This window comes from Nanorana parkeri, unplaced genomic scaffold (assembly GCF_000935625.1).
Source record: "Nanorana parkeri isolate BGI_ZX_2015 unplaced genomic scaffold, ASM93562v1 scaffold532, whole genome shotgun sequence".
Classification (NCBI taxonomy): domain Eukaryota; kingdom Metazoa; phylum Chordata; class Amphibia; order Anura; family Dicroglossidae; genus Nanorana; species Nanorana parkeri.
The window spans coordinates 639,081-658,024 of NW_017306800.1; the positions used below are offsets into that span (position 1 = coordinate 639,081).

The 18,944-nt window shown below is 41.6% G+C and overlaps 1 protein-coding gene across 1 annotated transcript in view; it reads left to right on the forward strand.

The window, feature by feature from the left end:
• The first annotated feature begins 8,287 nt into the window (after nt 1–8,287).
• Nucleotides 8,288–18,944, forward strand: part of LRIG3 (leucine rich repeats and immunoglobulin like domains 3) — a 31,723-nt gene continuing 21,066 nt past the window's right edge. Inside the window, exon 1 of the mRNA XM_018561588.1 lies at nt 8,288–8,463. Coding sequence (XP_018417090.1) covers nt 8,288–8,463 — 176 coding nt within the window. The remainder of the gene's footprint in view (nt 8,464–18,944) is intronic.

The window sequence follows — 18,944 nt, forward strand, 5'->3', positions numbered from 1 at the left end:
AGTTTTAATAAATTCCCACAGAGTGTTTTTTGATGGTTCTAGTTTGAAATGTACCTTGGTGTCCTTCACTAAGGGCTGTACTTGGGAAAATGTCCGCCACAGCCTTGGTCCGTGCCTATCCCTGGTGACCCAGTCCCACAAATTCCTCCATTGGACTCATGAGACCTATAGGATCTGCTGCAGGATAGAGGGGCTATACAATACAATGACAGCTGCCACTGTCCTCATCTGTTCACAGATGCAGGTGGATGACTGCACCCTGATGTGAAATCATGCGACCGGCCCCATTCGCAAGTGCCTAAACCACTTTTACTTACATAATCCTCACTCAGCTTTACTCCCCTCCGCTCTGTTTGGACCCTCAGCATCCTTACATCTAATTCAGGTCTATGTAGCCTGCTTTAGGCAAGATGACATCAGCGGTCCATAGACTGCTGGAGCAAAGGGGAGAAGAGGACCAGTCTAGCAGCCCAGAGGGAGCTAGCAAGGGGCGGAGATCAGGTAAGAGAAACAGCTTTTTCTTGTTCACTAGACAAAAATGAGCAGTTAACTCTTGCAGGGTGGGGGTAGCCCCACAGCAAGAACAGTCCTTAGGTTTGTCCAAAGATGGGCTTTAAATAATAATTATTTTGTGATGCGTTGGTTTAGTGTGTTGGGTGCTATTCAAATGACTAGGATCCCAATGCACTGAACTATGTCACAAGTTGCTGTGCGTTTATGGGAACACTCAGTAAAATACGCATTTTACAGTGTGTTACTGCAATGCACAGGTGTGAACGGGCCCTTAGTTTTTGTAATCTTGAAGTCTAAATCTGGGCTCTGTAGATCTTCTCTGTGACTTAAGTAGCTGCCTGTGAGAGGAACCACTGGGCCTAGCAGGGGACACACTATGTGACATACCTGGAAATGTCAGAGAACAGCCAGAGGATAACATTCTGAAGCTCAAGAGAGTGATGATTCGACTCATTGCCTGGTAGGTTTTATACCCCCATTCCAGGGAAAATATGAAGGGATGCTTAAGGAATTGTACTTTGTGCAGCTTTGTAATGAACACTTATTGATTATAGGTATATGAATGTGTCATATTAAGAATCTTTTCATGATCAGGCTGTTAACCGATACATCCGACCTCAACCTAACCACTGAACCATCACATTCTCAAGCAATTCATCCCCACACAGCTACCTCCTCATGTATCACTTCCCCCACCCTTTAGATCAGGGGTAACCAAACTCCGGCCCTCCAGCTGTGGTGGAACTACAAATCCCATGAGGCATTGCAAGATTCTCACAGCCACAGACATGACTCCCGGAGAGAGATGCATCATGGGATTTGTAGTTTCACCACAGCTGGATGGCCGGAGTTTGGCTACCCTGCTTTAGATTGTAAGCCCTCACGGGCAGGACCCTCCTTACCATCTTGTCTTAAATTGCATTGTGATTGTAATGTCTTCCTTATATTGTAAATCGCTGCGCAAACTGTTGGCGCTATATAAATCCTGTATAATAATAATAACAATAATAATCTATTACACTGACACACTTGAATAATAATGTCACTGCGCTCAGGATATCAGAACATGTGTGCCATTTTTGTTAGGATGGTGCTCAATATTTATGCCATGTGCAATGATATAATAACACATTAACTTCATTTGTGTAATTAAAACTAAAGGAGATGTATAGAAAAAAAAATGGTTAATCCCTAAATAAATGGAAGTGTTTTTTTTAAATGTTTCTTTCTCCTTCCACATTCTTACATTGGCTCATAACAAATGTCAAATTATACAAATGTTCCCTCCATAATGCTTAATCACATCTAAATGTCTCCTCCATAAAATAAAATTATCACAGTGTTGACAATCCTTTTTGTAGAGCTCAGACTGGAACAAACTCCCATAAAGCAGTGATCTAACCAAGCACCTGGGCAGGGGCTGACTGGCAACTTTTAGCCCAGGGGCAAGTACAACCTAGAGGCCCATGGTGCAGCAACTTGGCCTCACTCCCGCTCTGCCTCTTCCCCCCGCCTTCTCCTTGCCCGTCAATGTTCCCTTAGCTTAGTAAATGCAGTTAACAATTACTTGTAAAGAATTCCCCATTTAACATGCAAGGAAAAAAAAACAGTATGTGAATTGAACAAATTGATCAATCTTTTTTAGCTTTAGTAATTCAACCCCCTCATGTACATCGGCATGTAATGATGTCCCCCCACTCACTGCATATTTCGCCTCCTTGGATTTTCATAAGAGCTTGCCTAGTGGCAATACTAACCCTACTTTGATAGTGAACTACTCCTCCTTTTATATACCTCTTAAATATTTAAAAAAGGAGACCATGGATTTATTTTGTGAAAACATTGGGGGCCAGAGGGTCTTAAACTACATCTAAAGCCAAAACCTTTTTCACATTTTGGATAGAGTATAGAATGATTGAACCCCCAGCCAGTTTTTTTTTCCCCGTTATCTGTGTTCCATTCAAGAGCTTTTTCTGCACTTCATGTCCTGTAAAGACAACAGGATGTGAAAATAAATCTTTCCAAAATGAGGTAAGTATCCTGTTGTCACAGGAACACATGTATAGAACCGAAGGGATGCTGTTCGGGCTCTTCACAATAGCCCGTACAGCTCCCGATCATGGCCGAGCGGCTCAGCCGAGCCGACCGCATATGCATCGGCTCGGCTGAGCCGTGCTGAAAGCCGAAGCTGGCCGAGATCATTCACTCGGCTGCCCTCGGCAGCTTCGTGAATAGACCCCTAAATGTTTTTCCCCTGTTGTCCTGAAAACAGTACTTATATTTTGAATTACTTTTGATACTTCCAGGATTTTAAAGGGATGTGCTGTAGCTGTTCCACCTCCCCACACCTGACCTAGCTAGGGTACTGGCAATTGGCAGGGAAACCTTGCACAATCTGCAAAGACTGTCAATGCAGATCAGTAATTTTTTGAGTAAATCAGTTTTGTGGAAATCACCACTGTCATCCCTAATGGGTACAAAAGTCATTATACACTACTCAGCCAACGAAAAAGGTCACCACCTGGATTTTGGGCAGTGTTATGATCTGGGGTGGCTTCAGTTGGACAGGACTAGGTTAAGCAACCTTATGTGGCCAAAGGATAAGGTCCGCTGCCTACCTGAATATAATGAATGACCAGGTTTTTCCATCAATGGATTTTCCCTGATGACACAATATGGGCATATTCCAAGATGACAATGCCAGGATTCATCAGGCTCAAATTGTGAAATGGTTTAGGGAGCATGAGACATACTTTTCTCACGTGGATTGGCCACCACGGAGTCCAGACCTTGACCCCATTGAGAATCTTTGGGATGTGCTGAAGAAGACTTTACTCAGTGGTCCAACTTTCCCATCATCACTACAAGATCTAGGTGAAAAATTAATGGAACTCTGGATGGAAATGAATGTGACGTTGCATAAGCTTATTTAAACTATGCCATGGTGAATGCATGCCGTAATCAAAGCTAAAGGTGGTTCAGCCAAATATTAGAGTGTGTGACTTTTTTTCGCCAGATAGTGTATTAAAGGGACACTAAACTCAGGAGTTAAATCTTAAAATGCATTAACCTTTTCGCTGCCACAGCCCTCCGGAACATTTTTCTAATTTTGCAATTTTTCCCATTGATTTGATTTTCAACTGCTGCGTTGCTAGCGTTTGTAAAAGACCCCCCAAAACCATGTATTTTCTGAAAGCGCAAGCCCGGTAGAATAAACAGATGGTGATACTAAATTTGTAGGCCCTGTGATAATTGCGCAAATGTTTCTCAAATTAAAGCACACCAAAATCAGTATCCGTGCACAAGAAAAATAATTTTCTGATTAAATCTAAAAGATAAAACTGTATTGAGTTAATAAATAGCAAATATTAGCAAATTTGTAATTGCGCCTTTTTGCGAAAAGGTAAAAAAATTAAGGTACCCAAAACTGTAAATAAGCGACTTATGTAAAAAATAGTTTTTACACTGTGTTGGTATTTGTGTTGCGATAAAATGATACAGGCATATATTTAATTGCAACACAAAGTATCACAACGCATGGCAATGCGTCACAAAGCTTTGCCATGCGCTGCCACAGTTAATTTAATGTTTTTTTTCAAAAGAAAAATAAAAAAACATGCACTGCGATGCGCTCTAACAACGCACTGCAGCGCATGTGCATGGTGTGCACCACAATATGTGTATGTTATGTGGGGGAGGGAGGGGTTTTACATTTTTTTATTTATTTTTTAATAATTTTGTATTTATTTTTTTACTGTTGGGGGGGCTACAGTGAAATATCTGGGGTCTAAACAGACCCCTGACATTTCCCTTTTGAAATAGAAAAAGAAATTGAGGACACAGAGTCCACAGAGTTGTGGTGCCGAAGGATCTAGCCATAGCTTCGGCTGATCCTTCGGCTAGCTTCGGCCCCATGACCCCTTCAGTTCAGTAGAACTGCAGCGCTGCTGTATGGGCTATTCTCTATAGCCCGTACAGCTCCCAAAGTTGGCCGAGCTGCTCAGTCGAGCCGAAGGCATATGCTTCGGCTCGACTGAGCCAAGGTGAAAGCCGAAGCTGGAACGGCCGGCCGACAACCTGCTACTGACAGCTTGGCGCAGACAGCCATCATCTCACGGCTGGCTCTGGCCACTTGCATGCAGAGTAACCAGGGACGCTGATCTGTCATTACACTGAGAACCCAGCGGAGCCGCTGTGATATCAAGGCGGCTCTGCCGGGTTCTCAGTGTGTAATGACAGTTCAGCATTTCCTGGTTACCTAGTAACCAGGGGACGCTGGACTGTCATGAGTGCTTTGTCGGAGCCGGCTTTGATATCACCGCCGGCTCCGGCAAGCTCTCATTGTAATGACAGCTGGTCTCGTCCAATAGAAAACAGTTGGGCGGAGCTCGCTGTCACTGCTAGCGCCGCCCAATAATTTTCTCCTTTTTTTTCTACTTTTTCTATTCTGCTCGGTACCACAAAGGTACCGAGCAGAATAGCTGAGCCGAATGCCGCTCGGCTTTTCACTCACTGCTGTTTGGCCCCTATGAGAATAGGCCGAACAGTAACGAGTAGCCTGCCGTAGGTTCAGGTAAGCCGATCCAGATGTTGGATCAGCTGAGTCAAACTCCTTCTGCACTTCGGCCGACCCGAACTCAGCCGTCGGTGTACGGCTGAAATCAGCTGTACAAGCCTGAGGTGAATAGCCGAACTGCGTTCGGCTCACTTCACTTCGGGTCGGTTATTCACACGGCTGCCTTCAACAGCTTTGTGAATAACCCCCATATGTGTTATTCACAAAGCTATTTACAAACACTGGATGGATCACACGATCACTTCCTCCGGTGTTTGTGCTGCACAGAGTATCGGTAAATATCAATGATATTTATCGATCCTCCGTTCGGCCACGCACAGAGCAGCTGTCATCCGGAAACTGACAGGATGACAGCGGCTCCGTTCTCACTGCTCAGCCATCCTGAAACTTGTGGCTTCTCCCCGCCAGCCGACGCTTGCTCCTCCGCCCCTCGCTGGATATTTTTTTATCCCCGTTGCCACAGCCCCTACAAGTGGGGGACAGCAGCGGGGATCCATGGAGTCACAGATCCCTGTCTGGAGCGGCTCCAGGCAGGGATGAGAGGCTCCAGATGCCGGCAATTTTTCACATTGATTTTATATCCAACTGCTGCGTTGCTAACGTTTGTAAAAGACCCCCCAAACCATATATTTCCTGAAAGCGCAGGCCCGGTAGAATAAATAGATGGTGATACTAAATTTGTAGGCCCTGCGATAATTGCGCAAATGTTTCTCAAATTAATATTAAACCGATAAAAATACACAATTCAATTGATAAAACACGCTAAAATCACTATCAGTGCACAAAAAAAATAATTTTCTGACTAAATCTAAAAGATAAAACTGTATTGAGTTAATAAATAACAAATATTTGCAAATTTGAAATTGCGCCTTTTTTGCGAAAAGGTAAAAAAATGAAGGTACGCAAAACTGTAAATAAGCGACTTATGTTAAAAATAGTTTTTACGCTGTCTTGGTGTTTGTGTTGTGATTAAATGATACAGGCGTATATTTAATTGCAACACAAGGTATCACAACGCATGGCAATGCGTCACAAAGCTTTGCCATGCGCTGCCACAGTTAAATTAATGTTTTTTTTTAAAGAAAAGAAAAAAATAATAAAAATCACGCACTGCAGCGCACGTGCATGGCGTACACCACAATATGGTGCACGTGTATGTTATTTGTGTGGGAGGAGGGAGGGGTTGTAGTTTTTTTATTAATTTATTTACACATTATGTTTTTTTTTTACAATATTAATTAATTTTTTTAGTATTTTTTTTTAAATTCTATTTATTTATTTATTTTACTATTGGGGGACCCAATAGTACAGACCCCTGACATTTCCCTTTTGAAATATAAAATTTCCTTTTCTGCAGCCCCAGCTCTCAATGAATGGGAAGCACTCAGTACAGAGGCTTCCCATTCCATTCAGAAACTGATGACAGTAAAAATATTTTACTATCACCAGTTTATGAATGGGGAGGAGCCTCTATAGTGAGTGCTACTCCCCATTCATAAATTCTTGAATGAACAGGATGTGATGTAAATCACAGCCTGTACATTCATAACTGGGGACACATAGTACTATGTGTCCCCAGTAATTTACAAACACCGGAGTATCGATAGATATCAATGATATTTAACGATCCCCCGCTCGGCCAAGCTACAGAGCCGCTGTCATCCAAAAACTGACAGGATGACAGCGGCTCCGATAACTATGCCGCTCTGCCATCCTGAATTGCGGCCAGCTGCCGGTCGTTCCCCCGCCGGTGATTTTACTACAGATCCCCGCTGCCATAGACCCTACAAGCGGGGGACAGCAGCGGGGATCCATGGAGTCTCCCATCCCTCCCTGGAGCGGCTCCAGGGATGGATGAGAGACTCCAGATGCCGGAGGCCGGCAGCAGCAATACCGGCGGCGGGGGGGTGTTTTTGCTAATAGCAGTCATCAGCGGCTTGTGAGCCGCTGATGACAGATATTAATTTGAAGGGGACAGTCCATGAGCTTATAGCAGAACTGTAATTGCTAGGTCCGTACGGCATATACGGACCTGGGCAGCCAGGAACACTTTTGTTCCTCCGTATGCCGCACGTCATTGGCAGGGAAAGGGTTAAAGTACCCATCACTATTAACAATACTGGACCTTATTTGTGTATCCCTTGGCTGCAGATCCTCAAATCATCTCTGAATTGGTTCTGACACTGTCCTTCCTTGGAGGGTGCCTACTTTTGTTCCCCATGGTCCCCGTGTGTGTAAAGTAGCCACCACTCCAAGCTCACTCCTGTGATTGACTGATTGACTATAACTTCAGGTTTAGTTTTCTACTTTGTACTGAGATTGTAGTCACGAGAGTGAGCTTGGGGAGGTGGCTACTTTACAACACACACAGGGACCATGGGGAACAATAGTAGTCACCCTCCAGAAGGAAGGGCAGTGTCAGCACCAATTCAGAGATGATTGGAGGATCTACAGCCGAGTGATACACAAATAAGATACATTTTTGTTAATAGTTAAGGTACTTGAATATATTTTTAAGGTTTAACTCCTGAGTTTAGTGTCACTGTAAATGAAAGTTTCTATGTCTGGAGTACAGCTTTGTAAATCTTGACTTGTGAAATCACATGAACATATAAACGCTTCTATAAGATGTTTGTGATTGGATTTCGCTCTACATGCAGTCACTGTGTTGATTATCACATGTTGATTATGAAGACAGGGTAACAAATGACAGGTTCTAATTTCTAGTCATCAGTTAAGTATATGATATACAGTCTCCCCAGCCATAGCAGTTGTTGAGCTGTCTACTCCAGAGGAGGGTTTTCCTGTGCTGTGAACAAGGAGGACATCCCTCCCCCAGTTTAGGGAAAGCACACTTCACAGTAATCAGTGTTATCAGCGATCTGTGTCATCTTCTGATGGAGAGGTGTTAGGTGGAGGGCTGGAATCTCTTCTCTCTCCCCATCCCCCATCAGCAGTGACTTGTTTGCATCACGTGAGGGGGGCTCTGGTGACCAATAGGAGGACAGCACAGCACCCTTCCCTGCCGAGCAAGGGGGACAGGAGGGGGAAAGTTTGCAGAGCGGAGTTGGAGTTTTGTGTGCACGGATTTTGTAGAGGGGAGATTTGGAGTGTCCGAGGTATGCTCGGCTCCTGGCCTGGAGGAACGACTGCCTGCTAGAACTGGATTTATCCGTGCTGGGACACAGGAGGATAAGGATGGCGCTGCTACTAGTGGTCGCAGCGGTGCTGTGCTCTCAGGGCTTTGCGTTCGGCCTGAATTCTGATCGGGGCTCCTGTCCGCCCCCATGTCGATGTTTGGGAGATCTGCTGGATTGCAGCCGTGGAGATCTCCACATGGTACCCGATCGTCTGCCTGGATGGGCTGTGCAATTGTAAGTCTTTTCAGCTTGCTGGGATTGGCATGGGGGAGTGCTATGGGAACTGAGGGTTAGCCCATGAGAGATGTGAAAGTGACCCAGACATATCCGATCGTGTGTATACATCACATAGACAACGTTCACGATGTGCCCATGGTGGGCTCTAAGGGGAACTAGGGACCAGGGAAATAGAGGCAGAGATGTATAATACATGTACAAATGCTGGTGGTATAATCATTCCTGTTGTCAGAGTTGAAAATGTTCATATATAGATGTCTAATAGAGGTAGAAATGTTGGTAATACAGCCATTTCCCAGTTGCAGTCTTGGAAATCTACATAGAGATGTCTAATGGTGTTTCAAATGTTGATAATATAGTAATTTAGTCTAGTGTCAGTCTAGGAAATGTGTATAGATGGCTATACCACCATTTCTAGCTTCATTAGACATTTCTCAGGATTCGATCTGGAGATCTGCATATAGATGTCTAATGATGGTACAAATGTTGGTAGTATAGCAATTTTCCAGTTTCAGTCCTCGAAGTATGTAATATGGAGGTATAAATGTTGGTTGTATAGCTGTTTTTGCTGTTTCAGCGTTTATAAATCTGCATATAGATGTCTAATAAAGGTTCAGATGTTGGTAGTATTTCCCGTTTCCCAGTTTCAGTCTTGGAAATATGTATATCAATGTCTAATGATATGTTATCTAGCAATATTCCATCTACATTCTTGGTAAAATACATATCCATTCCCATCTCTGCTGCCATTACCATGTTGTGATCTTGGGTGCACGTCTAGCATGCTTATAGATATTTAATGGAAGCCACAGATGTTCCAATCATTGCTCTGTATTGTATGCAGTAACGTGTGATGACAGCTTAGAAGTCAAAGACTGTAGCTTGCTAGAATTTGGTGGCCCTAAATGCTCTATTATTCTGAATTGGCTCTTTCTTAGTTGCTGGATTTGGTCTTCTAGCTGAGTTCCCAAATAGCTCCAGGCCCTCTCTCAATGGCCATTGTGTACATGTGTAGTCACCCAATACCTGGCTGTAGTGTGTAACAATGGTTGATTTCAAATGTGCAATTACCATCAAAGCTCTTTGGTACCTGTGTATAACAAACCTGTATTGTGCGAGAAGCAGTCATGTGCAGAACCCCTAAGCAATCATACGAAAGCTTCCACCCACTAGTTGCACTAAGAATAATTGACCAATTGTGATTTCATATTTATTGCATATTGTGTGCATGGCTTTCGTAAATAACTCCAATCAACATGTTCCTAATTGTTTCTTTATGGATGTTCAGTGGTTTTATGAAAAAAGCACATCTTAAAGTTGTATTTTGAAAAAGAGTGGGGTGTCACAGTCAAGTGGACTCCTCACAGCCGAAGACATTGAGTAATTGTGGGTGCTTAACTCAAGGCTGGACAGATCCCAAGAGCCAGGTAGCCAATGCTTCTTAAAAAGTAGCTGGCACGTAACTTTTTAGGTTTTGTCTACTTGTTGTCCATGAAGTTGCTTTAATAAAATTCTACTGGCTCCTGGATTGGACAGACTGGCTTCTAAATTCCATATCGTCCACCTCTGGCCTACGTAAACTGACACATGGCATAGTCACACAATCCAAGATATCACCAGCAAAACGAAACCCAAGATTTCTTCACCACTACATAGTGTGACCTTTTAGGGCCACTGAAACATTGCACTATATGGTGGCAAATAAAATGTCTGGTTTTTGTTTTTCTGCATTGATGTGCTGGTGATATCTTAGGTTTTGATATTTGTGTGCGTCTTAGGTGACCCATAATTATACTGTCTTGTAGTGGCTTTTATTATGTGTTATTTTTTTTCCCACAAGACCTACTGATCAATCACATCTCCTCTTCTTATTACATACTGGTGGCCTTCAAGAGTTCATTGTTGAATCACAAAGAGCCCATGAATAAGCTAGTTACGTGCTGTTGGGTCCGTGTAAATGAAGTAACACTTTCCATAAGCTGCTATTATTCAGTCTGAGTGTGCGTGTTTATGTATGTGTGGGTTTATTTTTGCGAGCTGGTACCCATAGCAATTTCTTTTGAATTTTAGCTTTGTTGATTGCAACATGACTCCACTCTGAGGTCTTAATACACTTTTCAACAAGCTAAAAGGAAAAAAAAAAAAGTGTGCAGAGACTTAACCCAGCAATATAGCAATTTGTCAACCAAATTCTTACCACACCTTGGTAGTGTAACCCAAAACCTTCAGCCGGAGAGCATTTTCTTCTGTGCCACACAGATCTACAGCTGTGTAATTATTCTCCTGTCACAAAATTACATTACCCTAAGCTTTGCGTTTCCATCTTCTAATTTGTCACATTTGCCGTTTTATTGTGGTGGTGTTTTTTTTTTTTTTTTTTTTTTTTTTTATACAAATTGATTTTCAAACAAGTCAAAGTATACATAGTTTTATACACAAGAAATATTTCTTTACCAATACCAAAAAAATGTTTTCACTTTGAATGTTTGCTTTTATTGGACGGAAACAAATGTTTATATTGTTGCTGAAACAAATGAAGTTTACAAGGCGGAGGTATCCGAACGACTTCCAACCTTTTAATTACATGACGCCGCTTTGGAGGAGTAAACTACGCCATTGTAGTGGTTTTGATTTTATAGAGGAAGTGTTTTGTATTTTCTATATGCAATCTGTATGTAGATGGTGCAGAGTTGCAACAGTTCATTTTTTAAAATCTTTTTGTACAGCCTTGTGAATGGAAACCTTTGATGCATTGTTTTACAAATGTTACATCTTCAGTACCACTTAATGTTATGTTGATTGTGCGGAATCAACTATACATTCAATGTTTTGTTTCTTGTTGCATACAGAAATGAAGCATTCATGTGTAATATGTTAATTTGGATGTAGGGAATGCAATTTACACACTTCAACTCCTGCTGTGGCTCAAACAAGTCACTGTACAAAAGTGTCCAGGAAGTGAGGAGGAGGAGGATGCATAACCCCCAGGGTGAATTCAATTGTAAAGAGGCCTACTTACATTAAAATTTACTTTCATTTTATATTGGGGTGAATCCATGTCACAGCTGCACATACTTTTACACACTGAGGTTACAAGGGCAGATATTATCGGGTGAAACTATGACTCTTGACTTTTTTTTTGCTAACAATAGTCTTTCTCTTTATCAGTGAATATGGTTTATACATATTTTTAGAGCAGGTAAAAAAAAGAATTCCATCATCGCTTTTAAAAAGTTCTGCTGAAGGTGTGCAAAACATGCAGAATCCTGTATCAGCCAGTCAGGAATGCTCCAGAATCAGCTTTTCTTTTCAGTTTGTCAGTTAAGCTCTGAAAATGAAAGAGGGAAGCGAATTGGTTGCTCTGGGCAACTGCAGCAGTTTGTCTGCTCCAGTTTTAATAAATCCCCTAACAGAGTTTTAATGTATAAAACATATTCTAAAAGAGGCCTCTCAATACTAAACCGCATGGAAATAGGGATCTCTCCAGCCAGGATATTGGGGGGAATTTATCTAAACAGGAGCAGGAGAATCTGGAGCAGTTGCCTATACCAACCAATCAGCTTCTCTCTTCAGTTTGTTCAGTTAAGGTTTGAAAATGAAAAGAGGCCCCAGCAACGCACAGTTGTCAATAGAACAAGTGTCCATGAAAATATGTCCCCACTGTGTCTGTAACTTTTAATAACTGGAAAATTTGAATTTGCTGTCACTTTAGTCCCAGTGAAAAATGTAAATAAGACAGAAAATGAGCGGTTTAAATGCAGTCAATGGAAAAAGGTGACAGAACCCAGATGAGTAAAATTAACTCAACGCAGTTGAACAAAATGACGTTGAAGAATGTATGGTCCGGTGAGGTATTTACTAGGTAGGCACATGTAGACTGGTAAGAAGAGTGCCATCTAGAATAAACCTATAGTAGTAGCCCGTTCCAGCCCGTTCGGCATTTGTCTCCCGAGCACCGTTCAAACCAGCCGAAAATCGTACGATTTTCGGCTGGTTTTCTAGCGTGCTCCTTAGACAAAAGACATGCGACCGTACAGTAGAAACGGTGGCACGTCTTCATTCACACTGCTCGATTCTCGTCCAATCGCGGAATTTCCCGCGATTCTCGTACGAGAATTGAGCAGTGTATGGGCACCTTTTATCCTTGTTTTATCCCCTCAGGCAAGTGACAAGAAAGATATTCTGTTAAGACAAGTCTACCTAGTCCATTCTAACATGAACTAGTTTTAATGATCTCGCCAGGATAGCTGTGGTCTCCTGTGCTGTTTTATTTACTTTGGCCCAAAATCCATTCTTCAGCGCTGACCACACCTGCTTGTGAGCCCACGTAGACCTGAATAAGGCCATACTTCTGTACTGTGAGATGCCCACAGACTTGAATAGTGCCGTACTCCTGCACTGTGAGCCCCCACAGACATGAATAGTGCCGTACCCTTGCACTGTGGGCCCCCACAGATTTGAATAGTACCATACTCCTGCACTGGGACCCCCCCACAGACATGAATAGCGCCGTACTCTTGCACTGTGAGCCCCCACAGATTTGAATAGTGCCATACTCCTGCACTGCGACCCCCCCCACAGACATGAATAGTGCCGTACTCTTGCACTGTGGGCCCCCACAGATTTGAATAGTGCCATACTCCTGCACTGTGAGCCCCCACAGACCTGAATAGCACCGTACTCCTGCACTGTGAGCCTCCACAGACTTGAATAGGCCCATACTCCCAAGTGTCAATGGTCTTTAGAGCACCTTTAGAGCACCTATACAAGTCTTTGGGGGCTCATTTAAGAGGCATGGCCCGCACTAAAGAGTTTTTGGCCTGGAGGAGGCCAATCAACTGTTAATTCCAGGCTTGAAGAACCTGTAGTGCAAGTGAGCTGGTGTTCAAGTTAACTTGTAAGCATAGTACTCAATGTCCTCTGCAAAGACGAAAATTGCTTTAGAATAAGTATTTTGAAGCCAAAATACTTTGTATGTCTCATGCCAAAAACCGCTTTATCTATCTGCTAGCATTTTAGTTTCTTTGTGTACACTGCCTGTGGTGCATGTGCTGTGCATTGTGCACTCCCAACCTACTACCAACATCTGTGAGATGTCAGGACCATGTAAATCCTGCACATGAATGCCTTAGTCCTATTATTATTATTATTATTATTATTAATTGTCATTTATGAATTGTAACCGCTGAAGAGAGAAGACGCCAGGCAGGATGAAGCAATGGTGAAGATTGTGGCGGACAGTGCAGTGATGGAGAGCACAGAGCTGTGGGCACTGGAGGGGGCAAAGGTCATGGAAAGACCTGCCGCATACAAACATTCTTATGAAATATCTTGTCACAACATTTAATAATGCCATCAGAGACTTGTAGAATGTCGTTCAAATTTTAATTTTGATGGGTTTTTTTTAGTCACTATTGTTGAAATTGATTGCCAATTGCACCCCTTTAACTATCAGAAAATTGACCTGAAATTTTTGAAAATAATTTTTTTCTAATACATTTTTGATAGTGTATGGCCAGCTTAAGAACCAAATGCAAGTTTGCCTGAAATTGAAGCTTTTCTTGTATGGACCTACAACAAAATCCTCTATGGGCTTACGGAATGTGCGGGTCTTGATTCAACAAGAGCCACTTATGGGCCAGCCAATCTTTGGCTCTGGTTTAAGACGTATCCCACCCAGCTGGCCCTAGACCGAGACCTAAAACGGGACCAAGCTTGAAGCAGATGTTAGTAGGGACTAAAAACCGCTTTATTTTCACAGAAGGTAGTATAGGAGTTAAAGAAAAAAACAAAAACTTGTTAATACTTTATGTATGAAAGCTAACTTTCTTTAGGTTTTTAGAGTTAATGGCACATTTTTTTTTTCTTTCTGGAGAGATGGACTATGCCAGCACATTTGCTGTTTACATAGCTGCAAACTTGCATATGTGTCAAATAAACACACATCTTGCAAGGCAGATTCAGTTCTGTTGTTCTTTTCAAGCTAACATTCCTCAAATTCATTCAAGAGCATTGCATCTGTGTAAATAAGCTGTGAGCTGAAGACAGAAACCCCACTGTGTTTACTCAATTAACAGCTGTGACATTTGGCCCTGGAGTCACAGGACTACATCTCTGTGGGTGTGAGGGACACATGTGGTCAGGCTGTTGTACAAACAGAGCCCATGCACACAAAAGTGCAAATAGAATGTTGTAAATGAAAAGGGGATCAAAAAAAGTAAATGTGTAGTTTATTTAAAAAAAATATACCATTTGAAAGTTTTTGTTTTTTTCAGTTTTTATATATACTGTATATAAATAATCAGAGGTTGCCATATTGATGTTTGTCTATTTATTTTCCCTATAAAAGTCAAGTGTGCTAACTTCACTCCTGAACCTCCCTGACAGAAGGGGTAAATGGCCAATACATTCTGAATACAACTTCAGCTGCCTATGTCTCCAGATATACTGGTTTATGCTAACAGAGACAACGAAACAAAGCTCTTTTACTACCTGGAAGTGTCAGTTATCCTGCTAAGCCCTGTGTGCCCCACTATTGGCTTATTCCTATGATTTGGCAGCCTCCATGGCCTATTGGAATGTTAAGGTGGCAGGAAGGAGCGGGCAATCTTTGCCAATATCGGGAAGCGTCATAGGTTTGCCTTTCAGATTGAATGAAGATTTGGCATTCTGCTAGTCGTACACTATTGGAATTTTCTCGTTCGTCCTGCAGTTAGTGCTGGCTAAGTCACCTGCTGCCAGAATTTTTAGATATTGGACAAAATCCTTTCAGTGTATGACCAGCTTTACAGGAGGGTTTGGGAGGATGCTACAGGTATATTCAGGCACCTCGAGGTGATCATCCTTCATACCGGCAGCAGGGATTTTTTTTATTTATTTTGTTAAGACCGTTTCTCTGTAATTTAATGTTGTATTGTTCATGATATGTTCAGATTGAATTGTGAAAAGCTTACTTTATGAAAATAAATTGATAAAGGACAATATTTTTGGTCTAAAAAGTAATAAGGATAATGCTATATGCCTTAAAGCAGTTTAGGCTGCCCTTACACATAAGCCCTATTTTTCACCGCCGATGTAGGTGCGTTTACGGATTCCTGCATCAGGAACTTGCGATTTCTTGCAGCAGAAATTCCAAATCTCCCGTTTACAAGAGGCAACTGTCACCCATTCAAGTTAATAATCGGATGTCGCTAGCCGCATTTGAAAGCGGCAGAGCAGTGGCACATCACATGTAAACGTATGTAATATGATTACATGCGGTAAGAAATCCATCACCATCCCTGACACAGGAATCCCTAAATCACCTGCATTGTAGGTGTGAATAAGGGCTAAGATGGCATTAAAGCACACTTGTTCTTCAGATCCACCTTACCCTGTGGCTAACATTTTGCCTATAGCATATGCTTGGGAAACCTGTAATTAGAGAAATGTCTAGGTTGACATTTTCTCATCTTCTCCTGAAAATTATTCCATATCTGTCATGCTAATCCTCTACCTTCAGCACTGAGCTGCAACAAGTATGCAGGAGTTGACTTCGCTGGCTGCACACTTGTTTCAATTCAGTGATTCAGAAATGATTAACGCCATTGAATAGATATGATAAGAATGAGTGATTTTTGTATATTATATAGCCGGTTTCCTTTTGCAGGGGGTTTAGAAACTCTACTGAGTTATTAAACACTTAAAGTTGAACTTCTTTGAGATATTCTAGCCTAGTTATACGGTTTCCATATAGAATACATTTAATCATCTCCTAAAGAAAAATCATAAGTGCCTACATTTATCCTGGAATTGGCCTGCTGCAATCTCCTGACTCTCACACTGATAGAAGGATGAGCAGTACCCTATGCTAATCAGGGCTCTATAGCTTTGCATTTTGCTGTCTGTACACAAGCTTACAGGAGGGGAGAGCCCAGGGATGACATTATCAGTGGGCTGCCAATTCATGTCTGAAGCAGGTCTCCTCTCAGGATGTATTGCTAGACTGTAATGTAGTCTTCTGGGAGGTCCAGGTCTCTAATGTGGTGTGTGGAATGGGTTTCTGGATCACAAGACCAGCTAAACAGAATTCCAGATCCTTTGGCAGAATATTCAGTTCATCTATGTGTTTCTATTTTGTATTTAGCAGTTTGCCACATATGGCAAATGTTTAAATGTTTTGTAAAATGTACAGTTGTAATTAATACACCTTAAATTATAGCTGAACATTAAAGCAGAACTCCAGGGATTTGTTTTATTAAACCTTGCAGTGGGGCTACCACCACATTGCAAGGTTTAGGTGCTCCATTTGGTTTAAGGAGGACAATTAAAACATTATACTCACCCCAAGCTGGCTTGCTCTTTGACCGGTCCCTTTTGCTCCGCGGCAGCAGTCTAAAGTCCCATAAATCATCAGGTGCTATACACTGTGTATAGGACATGAGGACACCGAGGGACATACCATCACTGGAGTGCAAGAAGAGATAGGTAGGAGGGAGCGCTGTCACACCCAGCCGCTTGGTGGATGAGTATAACTTTTTTTTTTTTTTTTCTTCCTCCCTAGACCAAAACGAGCACTTAACCCTCACAGTGTGGGGGTAGCCCCACTGCAAATGGTAATGAAAAGTTTCCCTGGAATAGTTCTTTAATAGTAACACACAAGTGAAAAATCTGAAAATCCAGTCTGCCTTAAATCACTTTTTTTTTTTTTTTCTTCAAGATTCTTCTAGAAAACATTTTTCCTTTTTGCCCAGCCATTCCAATTGCATTTATAGTTGTCAGATTGTGGTTACAGCTGCAGGTTTATTTGGAGATATATTGGGTAAAAGTTAAAGTTACAAAAACATGTGTGCTAGCTAGACCACCGGTGTAGGCGTCTCTTAAATAATGACTTTTACAGATCCAGGTGCATTGTGAACAGCATATCTGTTTTTTTCCTATGTTTGATGAAAGATTTCAGTGTGGTGTGTGTTTTTTTTTTTTTCTCATTTTATATTTTATTCCTTTCTTGGTGTCAATGGCAAACGTTTTTTTTAGCTTGCCAATTAGGCACGGCTGTAAACCCTTTCTAGTGATCTCTTTTGTGTATGCCTGATTAATGTGAAATTGTAAAGCAGTACATATACATGTTTGATGCATAATGGAAGTTGTTACGCTTGTGGCTGCAGTGATGGAATCCAGATGGATAGGTGCTTGAGCTTTGAGCGAAAGTGTCTGGCTCCACTGTGGTCGATCATGCAGTATTTTAATAGTTTCAAAGCCCCGCTCTTTTGCGAGCGTGCCTAAAATCCCCAAGACCAGATTTTCTCACTTCTTTATGAGCTGGGGGGAAGGGGGATTGGGCAAACATGAGCAAGATTTTTAAGAAAAACATTTTTCAGCATTCTGTGAAGATTTTCTGCTTTTTAGTGTATTTTATTTAATAAAAGTTTGTATCATTCTAATTTGATTTTTAAGGTGGTGAGATTCTGAAAGTGATTTTTTTTTTTGTACAAGTTTACACTTGTGGTGCATAATAAAATAATTTTGTAATTTCCGTGAACAGTATGCAGCCATGTAGGCGTAAAGCCTCAGGTATAGAGAATCACTAAGAGTTGTGTGCTGCTCATCTGATTTGCATGTTTATTCATTAGAAAACCTGAAGTCAGCAGCTTTCCGCCTATACATGGGTCAGATGTTAACAAATTCCAAATCATGGTCTCGACTGTCTCCAGCTTCATCTGGATTTCATTAATTGCTGGCATGTGCTGCTATGTGCAGTGGACGATTCAAGGCGAAGAATAAGACTAAGAAATTCCAGTTGCTTTTAAACATCCATACTATGATGTAATGTGATCGGAGCAAAACCTTCCTTTTCAATTTGCCTCTGTAGATTTTAGTTTTAACTATTTGCTGTCCACACAGGACATGCTGTTTTATAAAAGTAGTAAAAAGCTATAGTTTTTCAAGATTATGAATATTATATATACGTAATAAATGCATTGCATTTTTAATTTTGGATTACAAAATATTTTTGCATTGATATTGACCTCCCCATATTCGGGATTCATGGAGAAACATTGATATTCTGTGATCTGGAACTCTCATACATGCCTGAATAGAATTAAGGACATTTGATTACTTTGGCTGCATTTTGAGTAAAATATTATGAACTATGCAGTCAAGCTGAGGAGCCTTATCTCTTTATGCGTGACCAGTATTGGAGCTAGGGTAAACGTCAGATGGCTAACAAGAGACTACAAATTCGTCTTTGTGATGACCAAGTTCTTATATAAACTCGCTAAGTGTACTATCTAAGACATTATACTTGTACATATAATTATACTTATACATTCTAAAATGCACAACTATCCTTCCTTCCCCCTCATTCCAGAGTACTGGGTGTAATCCTGGCCTTTGAGTTTTCTTTTAGGCCACACATTTTATTTTACTGACCAAATCATGCCACCTTTAACCACTGTAAAATTTTTAAAATTAGCTCCTTCTAGAACCCCCCCCCC